The sequence below is a fragment of the Diabrotica undecimpunctata genome, chromosome 9, assembly GCF_040954645.1.
Source record: "Diabrotica undecimpunctata isolate CICGRU chromosome 9, icDiaUnde3, whole genome shotgun sequence".
NCBI lineage: Eukaryota > Metazoa > Arthropoda > Insecta > Coleoptera > Chrysomelidae > Diabrotica > Diabrotica undecimpunctata.
In genome coordinates, this window is record NC_092811.1 from 35,075,806 (window position 1) to 35,089,720 (window position 13,915).

At 32.3% G+C, this 13,915-nt stretch overlaps 1 protein-coding gene across 2 annotated transcripts in view; it reads left to right on the plus strand.

Moving 5' to 3' along the window:
- Positions 1–13,915, plus strand: part of LOC140449818 (dynein axonemal heavy chain 1-like) — a 1,063,244-nt gene that overhangs the window by 693,387 nt on the left and 355,942 nt on the right. For both annotated transcript variants that reach the window (XR_011951893.1, XM_072543176.1), the window contains exons 42-44: positions 3,059–3,308; positions 6,723–6,853; positions 11,218–11,323. Coding sequence is in view for 1 of the 2 variants with exons in the window: in XM_072543176.1 (XP_072399277.1) it covers positions 3,059–3,308; positions 6,723–6,853; positions 11,218–11,323 (487 nt within the window). In the remaining variant the exon portion in view is untranslated. The remainder of the gene's footprint in view (positions 1–3,058; positions 3,309–6,722; positions 6,854–11,217; positions 11,324–13,915) is intronic.

Consider the following 13,915-nt stretch of genomic DNA (forward strand, 5'->3'; position numbering starts at 1 on the left):
CTTTAATGGGTCTTCCTCTTCTGTTCTTCCCTATTGGTTTGGCGTCCCACACTCTTTTAACTTGTCTATTATTGTCCATCCGGGTTAGATGTCCGAACCATGCCAATTTTTTCTCTTTGATTGACTCGAGTATCGGTTTGATTTTGAGTCTTTCTCTTATTTCTTCATTTCTGATTATATCAGTTCTTTTTACTCCTATCGTTCTTCTGAGGTATTTCATCTCTGCTGCCTGAATTCTGCTCTGATGTCTTTTGTTTAATATCCAATTTTCTGCTCCATATATCACTGTAGGTCTATATATTGTTTTGTGTATTGTCATCTTGGTCTTTGTTGATATTTCTTTGTTATTAAGGAATCCTCTATTTAGTGCTTGGAATAGTTTTCCTGTGTTTTCCATTCTGTTGTTAAGATCATCCTCGATGTCTCCTTTGTTGTTGATTACTGTTCCTAAGTATTTGTATGAATTTGTCTGTATTATTTTTTGTTGATCTATCATTACTTCTATTTGATCTTCCGTCCCTTGTTTCCTTGATATTTTCATTATTTGAGTCTTTTCTTTGTTTACGTTTAAGTTGTATTTGCTTGCTTCTAGGTTCCACTTCTCTAAGTTGTATTTCAGTTTTTCTGCAGTTTCCGCAATTAATACTATGTCGTCTGCAAATATACACATCTCAGCATTTATCATTTGCATTCTGTTCCAACCGATGCAGTATTTCTTGAATGTTTTCTTACATTCTTTCACTATCTCATCTATTACATTTATGAATAGTACTGGGCTGAGGCTTCCCCCTTGTCTAACTCCTTGGGTTGTTTCGAATGGTTCTGACTGTATATTTAACATTCTTACTGTATTTGTTGTTTTCATGTATATACTCTTTGTTGCTTCTATCAGTTCTTCACTTACTTGTTTCTTCTTTAGGCTTTCCCATATATCTTTTCTTTTGACTGAGTCGAATGCTTTTTCCATGTCTATAAAGCTCAGATGTATTTCTTTATTTTTCTTTAAGGCTTTTTCTATTACTTGTTGCATGGTGAATATATGGTCTTGTGTGTTGTGTCCTTTCCTGAATCCACTTTGTACATCCTCTAATTTATGTTCTATTTCTTTTCTAATTTTCCTTTCTATTATGGTTTCGTATACTTTTGCTGCTACACATAGTAGTGATATACCTCTATAGTTCCTACAGTCTCTTGTGTTTTCTTTCTTGTATATAGGTATAATTACTGCATTTGTCCATTCTCTGGGTATTACTTTTCTCTTCCATATTAGGTTATATATGTATAACAATTTTCTTTTGCTTTTACTCCTATATATTTCATCATTTCTGGTGCTACTTCATCGCTTCCTGCTGCTTTTCCAATCTTTATCTTTCTTATTGCTTCTTCCAGTTCTTCTTTTTCTATAGTTTCTGGATTTTCCGTGTTTCTTATGGATACTCTCCTGTTGTGGCTTTCCTTCTCCATTGTATTCGCTTGATTTCCATTCAGTATCAGCTGAAAATGTTCCCTCCATCTTTCCATTATTGTCTTATCGTGTTTATTATTGTTCCTTCCTTGTTCATTATTTGTTTCAGTTTCGTTTCTTTGTTGCTTCTTAGGTTTTTCAGTGTTCTGTAAAATAATTTTACGTTTTCTGTGCTGTTTTCTTCCATTTTTTCCCCGAATTTTTCCCAACTTTTCTTTTTCTCTTTCTTAACTATCTCTTTAACTTTTGTTCTTTGTCTCTTATAATTTTCATATTTTTGTTGTGTTTTGTCTTGGATGTATTCTTTCCATAATTTCTTCTTTTCTTTTATTTCTCTTTTCACTTCATCGTTCCACCAAGATGTTCGTTTCCCTCTGTTGTTATTTCTTGTGGTTCCACATATTGATTTAGCTGTTTTTATCATCGCATTTTTAAATTTTCCCCATTCTTCTTCTATTGTTTCTGTTATTTCATGTTCATTATCCATCTCTTTCTCTAGTCCTTTTGAGTATCTTATTCTTGTTGTTTCTTCCCTTAGTTTATAAATTTTTATTATTTCTTTGTGTTTTCTGTTTATGTTCTCATTTCTTTTTATTTCTTTTCTTTTGCTTTTGAATGTGGTTTCTAGTAGATAGTGGTCACTACCAATTTCATAACTCCTTTTCACCCTTACGTCTCTTATCCAGTTCTTCTCTGTTTTTTGCACTATAGTATAGTCTATAATTGATTGTTCGTCTCTTGATTTGACTTCTCTTGTGATCTTGTGTATCCTTTTATGTTGGAAGAGTGTGTTCATAATCACCAGGTTATTGTCTAGACAGAATTCGAGTAGTAATTTTGCTACTGCATACTCCTACATGCATAAAATATCTTTGAAATTAAGAGATCTAAACAATATATTTTACTCACCTTCTATCAGTCATGTTTGGAAACTATAAACAGTCTTTCAGGTAACCTCAAAAATTCTGCAGTAAACACCAGATTCAAAATCCTAAAATATCTTCTTTTAAACGACACAGCACGCCATCTCTTAATAAGTAGCAGAATAATTAAGTTACAGGCATCTTTGTAGCGAGGTCTTTTAAAAGGACGGTAGCCTTAAATGGGTTAAGTCGTTTTGGTACATAAAAAGTTATTATAGACCTGAAGAAAGCCATAGTGTTTTCAATAAAATACAAACCTTAAAAAATCGAAATTTTGGATTGGACACTTTGAAAATAAGCTCTTTAATTATAAAAAATATCGATTTCTATAATAAAAAATTTTGGCTTAAACGTAACCAATTAAAATTTAGCTTGGCAGTCAATATCGCAGCACTCGCTACAGTCAACAAATTAAAATACAACTTTGTAAGATACTTTGTAACATTGTTCATTTCATATTTTTAGATTTGTTTTATTGTCATTATTAAATGTATATAACATTTCCTACTTTCCAACAAATGTTTTAATACTTCCATTTACCTATTCTTTTCGGTTAAATAAATATTAGACGGACATCGACATACAATATTTCATTCTTATAAGGAAAAATAAACGTACAATAGAGTAATATTCGATTTATTCGAACATAAAGGATATTTGTTTGTTTCAGTCCGTCGCACTGCGTTTCTTAAAAGAAGTGGAAGATTTTGATGTGTCAGAGAGCATTCTACAGGGAATTGTCATGACGTTCCAATATATGCATGCCAGCGTAGTGGAAGCTAGCGAAAGATTTAAACAAGAGCTTTCACGACACAACTACGTCACACCTACATCATATCTGGAACTTTTGTCCAGCTACACTGAACTGATGAATAAAAAAAAGGGATCTCTCACGGAAGGTGTCGGCAGGCTAAAAACAGGTTGGTCACAAGAATAGAGATATTTAAATAAAATTAGCATTCTTAACCATAGAATTTTTTTATTAAAAAAAATTATTTATACTTTAATAAACTAAACAGACCAATGATTTGAATAATTATTGAAAAAAAAAATGTCAAAAAAGCTACAAAAAACAAAACGATATACTTTTATTGTAGTTCCCTAGAGTTCTGACATACACTTGTGATCTACTCTAAACACATAAATTCATTGCATCTGTAGCAGAAAAAACGAGTTTTTCTATTCATTCTCCTGCCGCAGTAGATTCACCTTCCAGGAGGTAATGGCATTTCTTGATTTTCCGGTGCATCACTTTGAGTTACTTCCATAAGTTTCAGCTTCGACGTCCTCGGAAGATTGCTAAGAGCTGCTCTTATTTTCAAATGTAGATGAACCACTAGGTTTGCTAAATCTCTTAACAAATGTTGTCGCCGTATATTTGGGTCCCCTTTGTTTGCTTTATATATCACCTGAGTATTAATTAATTCCTGCAACGTTTAATAAGATGTAAAAAATCACCATGGACAATCTTCCTCTATTCTGGGAGCAATTGTAACTAGAGCACAACTTATCTACAATGTCGACACCCCCTTTTGTATTATTATAAGTAGTGACTATTACTGGTTTAGATTTATCACCACTGTTTATGTCAACATCATCATGATGATGCATGTTTGATTTTAAAAACAATATTTTTGCGTTCCTTTGAGACATAAGAAACGATTGTGATATCCTCTGTTAAGCCAAACATGCTTGTATGGATTGGACGTTTAGTGGGGTTTGAAAACTCAACTGGCAGTTCTCTTTTATTTTTTCTTAGTATTCCAATTGCAGTTATTTTGTAATCCTGATGAAACTTTTCCCGACCACTGATGTATTATACCAGTTATCCATTGTCAAGTTAACGCGTAAACCAGCACAATCTTAAAATCACATCACTAGGTTTTGTTAAAAAATGTATATGGGTCATCGGGTTAAGATCATACGCAGACTTCTTTGTTCGAAGTGTAATATACTTTTAAATCACAAACTGCAAATATCTTGAGTTTCTATTTATTAGGTTTTGACAGACTGACGTTTCATCTGCATCTGATATCTCCTGTTCTGATTCACTGTCATGATTTATAAATTCCTGAATGTCCTGTTCCTCTTTCTCTGATTCATCTTCGAATGCCACTGATTTAATATCACTATCATCTAGTCCTACTTCTTCGAAAAGTTATTGCAAGTAAGCTTGCCTGTGCTCGTAATCCTCATTGCTAAAATCTAACAATCTTTTAAATAAAATTAGAGAAATGTACAAATATCTAAGAGCTTACCTCGAAATATTTTTGTAACGATGTTAGTGGCTCCGATCTGAGATACCCGAAAGCTGGTTTACTATACCACACTAATACACTGTAATAATCACACGACCAATGATGACTAACCGTCAGTTACAACGGTACATGAACTTACTTTATTTTTTTTTAATTGATTGGCTTCAGAAAGCTATTCATTTCCTAATAAGCACTTAACGTATTGCGCTTTAAAATTTCAAATTGGAAAAATAAACTTTGAGTGTCTGTTGAAATTAATAAACATTTAATGTTTGTTTTAGTCAGCCCAAATTATCTTTTAATTGGTTTTCAATTAAGATGGGGTGAGAATAGCTCGCGAAGTGAAACAATTTTAGTCCGAAACGAAATTTTTGCGACTAAAATTGCAAATGTTGCAAATGTAAGTTCATGTGTGGAAATTGAGATTCTTTACCGACCAAGCTTTCAAATAAGCCGGTAGTACTAGCATTTCTTTCGCCAGGTGCTAAGGCCTTTAAGTCTTTAGTACCACCAATTTCGAGTTTGGCTCATTAAAAGTTGAGTATAAATTTCTACTTAAATTAAATTTTTCGATTACTAATTTTGTTTATATACAACAAGAAATTTTGTAAGTAGATTAAAAACAAAAAAACATCGATATCGCACGTGAAAATTACTAAAAAAATTAAAAAGTAGATTAAAAATTTCAGTTCAGTAGATTTTCATGGATCTTGGGAAATTTGCATATGAACGATAATACAGTACAACCCCAGAAAGGTGACGAGGGCTATGATAAACTATACAAGTTACGACCAATGATTGACAGGCTAACACATACTTTTGCAAACTACTATAAATCTGGTTAAAATCAAAGTATCGATGAATCTATGGTCAAATATAAAGGGAAAATAGGTTGGTTTTCGTCAATATATGCCTCTCAAGCCAATAAAAAGGGGGTATAAAATTTGGATACGAGCAGATAGTTCTGAGTTTGTACCGCAGTTCCAGATTAATACTGGAAAAGTTGGCTCTGGTGAAGAAGGTTTAGGTTCCAGAGTAGAAAAAGATTTAACCCGTCTACTTATAGGCAAGCGTCATAAAATATATTTTGATAATTTTTTTAATTCTATCTAGTTAGCCAGTGACCTTTTGAAAGACGGCATTTACTCATGTGGAACTATGAGGAAGAAACGTAAGAATCAGCCAACATATTTAGTCAACGATAAAACAAAAATGGCAAGGGGAACTTCAGAATGGAGGATCACTGAAGAAGGTCTAGTATATCTAAAGTGAATGGACAGCAAGCCAGTTCTATTTCTCAGTAACTTCCACAACCCAAATGATATCCAAACTTTTTCCAGAAAAAACAAAGATGGTACCTCTCAAGACATTGCTTGTCTTCAAATAGTCAAAGATTATAACAAGCATATGGGATATGTCGACCAGTCAGATATGTATATTTCTTTATACAAAATAAATCACAAGTCTAAGAAATGGTGGCATAGGTTGCTTTGGCATTTTCTGGATCAGTCTATAGTAAATAGAATAAAGTTATATTTTATATAGAGACCGGGCAGAAAACGTAACAAGATTTTCTCTGAAAGACTTTAGATTGGCTGTAGCGTTGGGATTAATTGGAGCAGAACCAGATCCAGATAAAAAGGGCAGAAGGAGTTCTCAAGGTGTACCAAATAAATTTAAGACTATAGTTCCTCCTGAAATAAAATATGATAAGTGTGCCCATCTTCCAATCCACGAAAATAAGGATCGTTGTGCCCATTGCAGTACGCGTGCGCAACCACATCGTTGTAGGTGGCATTGTTCTACATGTCGTGTTGGACTCTGTTAAGTGAAAAAACAAAACAATTGTTTTTCTAAATTTCACCACAAGAATTGATTTTGATTTTGGTCTAGTTTCCTAATGGTCACTTTATGGAACCACATGTTTTTGACAAAACTAAATAAAAATAAATTTTTTTCTATAAAAATATCTCTTATTATGTGTACCGGTTTATAAATCAACCAAAAAAATCAGTATTAAAAAGAAAAAATTAACTCCGGCCACAAAGGGTTAACCACAAATATTTTTATTTATAGGTCTAGGTAAGCTTCAAAGTACTGCAGAAGAAGTTAAAATACTGCAGAGTCAACTTAAGGAGTTAAAACCACTTCTGGAAGAAGCTGCTAGAGATGCTGATATAATGATAACTAAAATTGCTGCAGATACAGTACGTTCTTATATTTTTATCTTTCTGTTTAAAAGTTAGGTTTACTTAAAAAGTTTGCAATAATGATTATACATAATCTTAACGATAATATTCTTTAAAATATGTTCCTTATTCGGTTTTTGTTTGACTTTAATTTGGTAGCCAATGGTATAAATATTACAGCAATCTTGTAAATTACCTAGACGAATATCTTGCAATGTGCCGGAAATACCTCTGGTAGGATTAATTTAGTCTTTTAAAGAATTCTAGAATTTTTTAAATAAAGGATGGACAAAGACAAGACAATACGCTGGCGTGGCTCATATCTAATATTACCATAGAATAACCGAACACACATAGAAGCGACAGAACGGTCCAAAAGCGTGTACCATTTTTGTATACGCATGCCCGATTCTGGTTGTTTAACTGTCAAAAACACGTGCTTTTTCTTTAATTCTGGTTGTTTTCGATAGTCCGTAGGCGTCTATGGTAAATACTCGACACAGCAAGTGCATTTGACCATTTATATAATTTATTTATAGTTAAAAGGTTATAGTTATAGTTAAATATATCAGTTTATAGTTATAGCTTATAGTTAAAAGTTTAATTTATATTTAAAATGTCTGGATATATTTGTGCGATTCGCGGATGTTCATCTGTGACAGGAAAAGGAATAAGTTTATTTAGATTTCCTAAGAATAATAACAGGTAATTACTATTGCTTTGTAATTACTATTAGTTATTACATAATAGTATTGGTTTGACTTTCGAACAGTAAGCCGACGCCGACGTGTCTGTCCGAGCTATAAAAAATAAACTTTGATCTGCCAAGGGATAGTTCAAAATGAAAACATTAAATTTGGTGTCAGTGCTATTTCTTTTATTGAAAGACGCAAGTTTCCGAAGGCTCAGGTCAAAAAATCAACAGATGGTGGCCAAGTTACAGGGGTAAAAAAAAGAGAAAATTTAGTGTGATTTTTAATTTCAAATATCTCATTCAAAAAAACTTTTTGTTTATTCTAAGGGACTTTCGGTCCTCGGTAATAATGTAATCTTTCATTATGTGTTTAAATTTTTCAAAAATATTTGTTAGTTTTCTCAGGATTCCAAAAAAATGTTAAAAAGCATTGGCCCGAAATTTTGCGCCTACGCTCTTAAACGAAACAAAGAAATTACTAAAATGCTCAAACTAAAAATTGTTTGGAAACATAATTAGACCGATAATTGGGAAAATCTTAAAATTACAACAGAACAAGACTTCCAAATTGCAAAAACATGGTTGCAAATAAACAAACTTACATTAAATTATGAAAAAACTAAATAGGTACTCATCTACTTTTTGCTATATACAAAAGTTGTCTGCCAATTTTTAATTCGTTAAATATAAATAAAAAAGATCAAATATATGGATCAAAGTACATAAAATATTTAGAAGTTTTAAATGGGAATTACAAATAAAAAATATTAAAACTTTATTTGTTGCATATCTCAATATTTAGTGACATTTTTGTGACTTAGTCAGGAGAAAACTGTAAATTTATTAAGAATAGATATTGACAAAAGTTAAATATTTCATTACTTACAATATACTTAGAATATACTAATACTCTTATAGTTGTAAGTAATAAAGTATTATTTATAAATACAGAAAAAGTTCTTTGTTTAAAATTTGTTCTGTTAAAAATTTGTAGTGCCAAAGTGTGGATAGAAGCTTGCAGACGAGAAGATTTGTTATTCAAAATGGATTCACTCTATAATAATTATAGGATTTGTGAACTGCATTTTGAAGATAATGTTATTGTAAAAGGAAGTAGAAGAAAAACATTGGAGCATGACGCAGTACCTTCAATGATCTTTGTTATTTATATTTAACGAATTAAAAATTGTTGTTGAACAGACAACTTTTGTATATAGCAAAAAGTAGATGAGTACCTATTTAGTTTTTTCATAATTTAATGTAAGTTTGTTTATTTGCAACCATGTTTTTGCAATTTTGAAGTCTTGTTCTGTTGTAATTTTAAGATTTTTAGTAATTTCTTTGTTTCGCTTAAGAGCGTTGGCGCAAAATTTCGGGCCAATGATTTTTAAATACAATCATTTTTTTCGAATCCTGAGAAAACTAACAAATATTTTTGAAAAATTTAAACACAGAATGAAAGATTACATTATTACCGAGGGCCAAAAGTCCCTTAGAATAAACAAAAAGTTTTTTTGAATGAGATATTTGAAATTAAAAATCACACTAAATTTTCTTTTTTCTTCACCCCTGTAACTTATAAAATAAACATTATAGAAGTTTTCAGGGACTTTCGGCCCTCGATAATAATGTAGTCTTTCATTCTGCGTTTAAATTTTTCAAAAATACTTATTAGTTTTTTCAGGATTCGAAAAAAATGAATGCATTTAAAAAACATTGGCCCGAAATTTTGCGCCTACGCTCTTAAGAATTTATATTGTGTGATATGCCCACTGACTATTAATTTTCTGGTTGTTAGCTGTCATTGGCGGCTTGGCCACGTAACTTCAAAGGACTGTCGCTTCTCTGTGTTCGGTTGTTCTCTGATATTACCTTGAAAAACCAGTACAAAAATCGTAAGTTAGTAACGGCAGTACTATTTACAATAAATATTTAGAAATCTTAGCATACACTAACCACATTGATATTATAAGTCAAAGCAAGTGAGATGTTGAGCAATATTCTGTAGCTTTGTACACGAAAGATAAACAGGTCAGTTTAACTCAAATTTAAAAGTTAAGATGCAAAATGCAAAGGGATTGACTGCTATATTGGAGGATTAAAATCAAGAGGAGCATGGAAAGTCATAAAATATGTGCATACAAATACGTCAAACAAAACCAAAATAAAGCTTATTTGGTAAATACATGAAAGATACACTACTGAAAGGGACTCCTAAAAAAAGAGAAAAGTATTCTACGGTCTCCTCTATCTTAAAACGTTCCAGAAAGATTTCAGGTGGTAATAATCCAGTCGTAACACAAGAATAATACGGGTCATTTCTTATTATCGGGAGCGTTATTGGAGTGGGTATGAATATGAATAACAGAAAGATAACAGTTTGACCAACACAACTAAGGCTGTAATTTATACACGTAATGCATTAGGTTGTAGCGGTTATATTGCCTACTACATTGAGTATCACTTATAGGGGGTTGAAAACTGGGGACAGAAATTACTGGGCTGGAGATAGGGTAAGCAAAACAAAGCGGAACATTTGCGAACTGCTACTCTTGGTTTGGTTTGGAGAGCTGGGTCGCAAGTAAGTAAATAAAAGGGACTGGAAAGGGGATAACTACAAAGAAATGAATCAAAAAGTACTAGTATATACATATATTAAGATTAAATATTAAAACTTTTAACTTTTTGATACATTAAACTTTTAAAATTATTTGCATTTAAAATAAAAATAAGATTAGAATAATTAATATGACAGTTAGCCAATCCCTAAAATTCATAATTTTTTTTATTACAATTTTTTTTTAAGTTGTCATGAAAGCAATTAATAATGCAAAATGTCTATTTACTTTAAAAAAATTTTAACAAAAATAGTACCTGATATCACTGGTACTATTGTATTTCCTTATTTGCTGTTTTGAGTTTAAAACTGGATTCAAAACACTGCAAAATAACACTAATGTATCTCACAAGCTGCATTTTGGTCTGAAATGACCAGGGAAAACAAATAGACGATTATCTGTTGAAGTTGGGCACTGGATTATCGGTCATAGGATTAATAAGCTGCAATCTTCAAAGCTTGGCCTCTCAAACACTCCTTTGAACCACGTGGATCTCTTATATCGTTGTAATACTGCCTACATTCTTCCATTTGGGACACAATACAACACGTATAACAAAAAATCGGTGATCAATTCAACAAAACTGTCATATTGCCTTTGATTTTTTTTGATTTTTGTTTCACAAACAAAATCTGCCGGCTTTTTGAAGCTACACATCCGAGCTCTTGACACGTCGAGATCTTAACTCCAACTTCTCAACTGCTACATGCTGCCAAACTTTACTCTTTCCGATAACAAAAAAACAATAACGAAAAACCATTACGAATTTGATGGAAATTCGGACTAAACAACAAAACATAAACAGCAATATTCCTGTTTATTTGACGCGGAAAATATCTTAAAGCGGCATCTCGATGAAAGGAATACCATTCGCCTTATTTAAACAAACTTTCTTTTGGTGTTTTAATACGAAATAAAATACAAATGCTACAGGGTTTGTAATTTATGCCTATATGTGGGTATAGCCTAAAAGTTTTTGGAACTAAAAAAGTGTCATCTATTTTGAAGTTTATAGTTAATGTTTAATTATAATATCTAATATGAATCAATAATTTTTTACTTCTGCTCAGGTTATTGCTGAAGAAACAAAAGAAATTGTCGAAAAGGAAGAACAAGCAGCAGCTGAAAAAGCATACGAAACACAAAATATAGCTGAGGATGCTCAGAGAGATTTAGGTAAGCTTTCCATTATAATCGTATTACTACTCGTAGATGACCATATTTTAAGAAGCGGTGTAGAAAAGGTATTTCAGCCACTAACAAAGAGGGCAAATAAAGATGAGGACATATTCAAACAGTCCTAATCAAATGAACCATCCATCCAAATGAGCAACATCTAACAAAGAAAAATGTCTCATAAAAAGCTTGATAAAAAAAAGTCGCCTAGATATGATCTGATCACAGCCAACATATTAAATATTATACCCAGAAAAGGAATAGTAAGTCTAACAAAAATCATAAAAAACTAGGTAGTAGAAATACAAATTATAAAGTCGATACTAAGAATAGGCTATTTCCTGCACAACGAAAGTTAGCAGAAATCATTACGATTCCAAAGCTAGATAAAAGATTACATCTATAATAGATTGCAATTGCTGAATCCAGCATCCAGCAATCCAGCTGGATCCAGCATTTTTTTATGCTGGGTCAGCAAACCATCCTGGATCCAGCAGCGCGGATCCGCAAACTTGTCAAATTCGAAATAAGTTACTTCATGTCTTCATTAGCCTCTTTATTCAAAGTCGTGAGTCGGCAACTTGCCATTCTATCGCGCTAGCAGGTAGGACGTGCCAGAAGTGCGATTGAACTGCAACATCGCGTCGCCCTGTCTCTCTTGACTGCACCGCCTACGCCTACCCATTGACTCTTAGACCTCTTCTATTTATCTAATTTTTAGTTGACTTACTGCTCTCTCCAGTAAAGGTGTTTTCACGTCTAATAAGTGCCTCTTTCAATCTGTTGTACTGCCGTGTGTGTTGTTTGGAAACTGAATGGTAAGTAATTTGAGTAAATATCTAATAATTTAGCATACTTTATGATTAGAACATCACTTGATGATTTATGTAAGTTAATTTAATAAGGACCGCCAGTTAATAGTAAACACTTTCTTCTTAACTATCAACACCGATCTTATCACAGTACTAGTGCGATCTTTTACAAAAATATTTATTTTTGCCCATTTCATAGAAATTTTTCGCCAACAGCCTTTTTTCTTGCGGTGGACATGATATCTGGTTCTAACTTCATCTGAAATCAAAAAGTCAAAAATTTTCTTGTAGTTTATAGCTCTGGCTAGTGAATACACGAGGCAATTAAAGAAAAAACGAAATTTGAAATTTCTACAAGTTTAAACATATTTTCGATCCCAATTTTTACTCATTTTTTCAAATTTGACCACTTTCAAAGTATTTTTTTTTTGTATAAAACAAAAACGACTTGACCTAATGAAAATTCCTTCGTTTATTCACTAGCCAGAGGTACAAACTACAAAAAAATTTTAAATTTTTTGATTGCAGATGAAGCTAGACCTAGATATCACGTCCACCGCAAGAAACTGTTGGCGAAATGTGATTGTGAAATTAACAAAAATAAATATTTTTGACTGAAATTCTTTTTTCAAAGTACTTCAAGTACTATACTTTTATATGTCTTAATTACAAATAAAAATAATTTTTAGGTTTTAAGATATAATTTTTTTAAAGTCGTTTTTTTATACCCTCACGACCTATTTAACCCCTTAATTTTTAGTTTTTTTTAAATCAAAACATTCAACAAATATAACTCGTCCAGATAAATCAGGCGTTCTTGTTTTCTCATTCACGCTCACGTTCAGATAGCCGTTGCCATTTACATTTTGTTTCTTTATCTGGACGAGTTATACCTACACCTTATTTCACAGACGTTTTTTTTTTCTTTTTAGATTTATTGCTGCTCTAGTTACTTCAGTAATAATTAAAATGTCTCTTGAAGATGATAAAAAAATTTGTGGGACTTTTTCACAACTGGATGAGGGGCGAAGTGCAAGATGCCCTTTAAGCTCAAAAAAATTGTTGATTAGCAACCGCTTAACAACAGGCTTAAAAGGACATCTGAAAAAGATACACAACGTCTCTTCTTCAAGTTCCAGCACCAACACCATTATACCAGCTCCCAATGCCCCCAAAGCAACCTCGTCAAAAAATGAATATAATCAGGAAGTAGTTCTGAGCAAAAAGTCGAAGAAGACTATTGATTCCTACGTAGAAAGAAAAAGTTCTATGAAAGGTATGGTTACTAGGATGGTTTAGCTTGAGTTCATTTTGTACCTCACCCGACTTGAGACGGTTATTCGCAAAAAGTGAAATCCAATAACCAACTTGTCCGAACACTATAATTGCGATAATTTACAGGTATGCAGAGAAAGCCCAAGCAAATCTTATAAAAGAATTTACTAATTTAAAACAAAAAGGACAAAGATTTTTATTGAGCTTCGATGAGTGGACCTCCCAAAAAAATCACAGAAACATAAATCTCAATTTGCACAATGCAGAACATTTTAATCTAGGTTTGATCAGAATTCACGACTCGTGCACTGCAGAATACTGCATTGAAATAGTGGCAGAACGGTTGAAAATTTTTGGTTTAATAATTAAATCCAACACCATTGGTATCACAACCGACGGCACATCCGTTATGCTGAAAGTTGGCAAGCTCAAGCCTTGCTATCAACAACTGTGCTATGAACATGAAATTTATTTGGCTGTAGTAGACGTTTTGTATAAAAAGAAA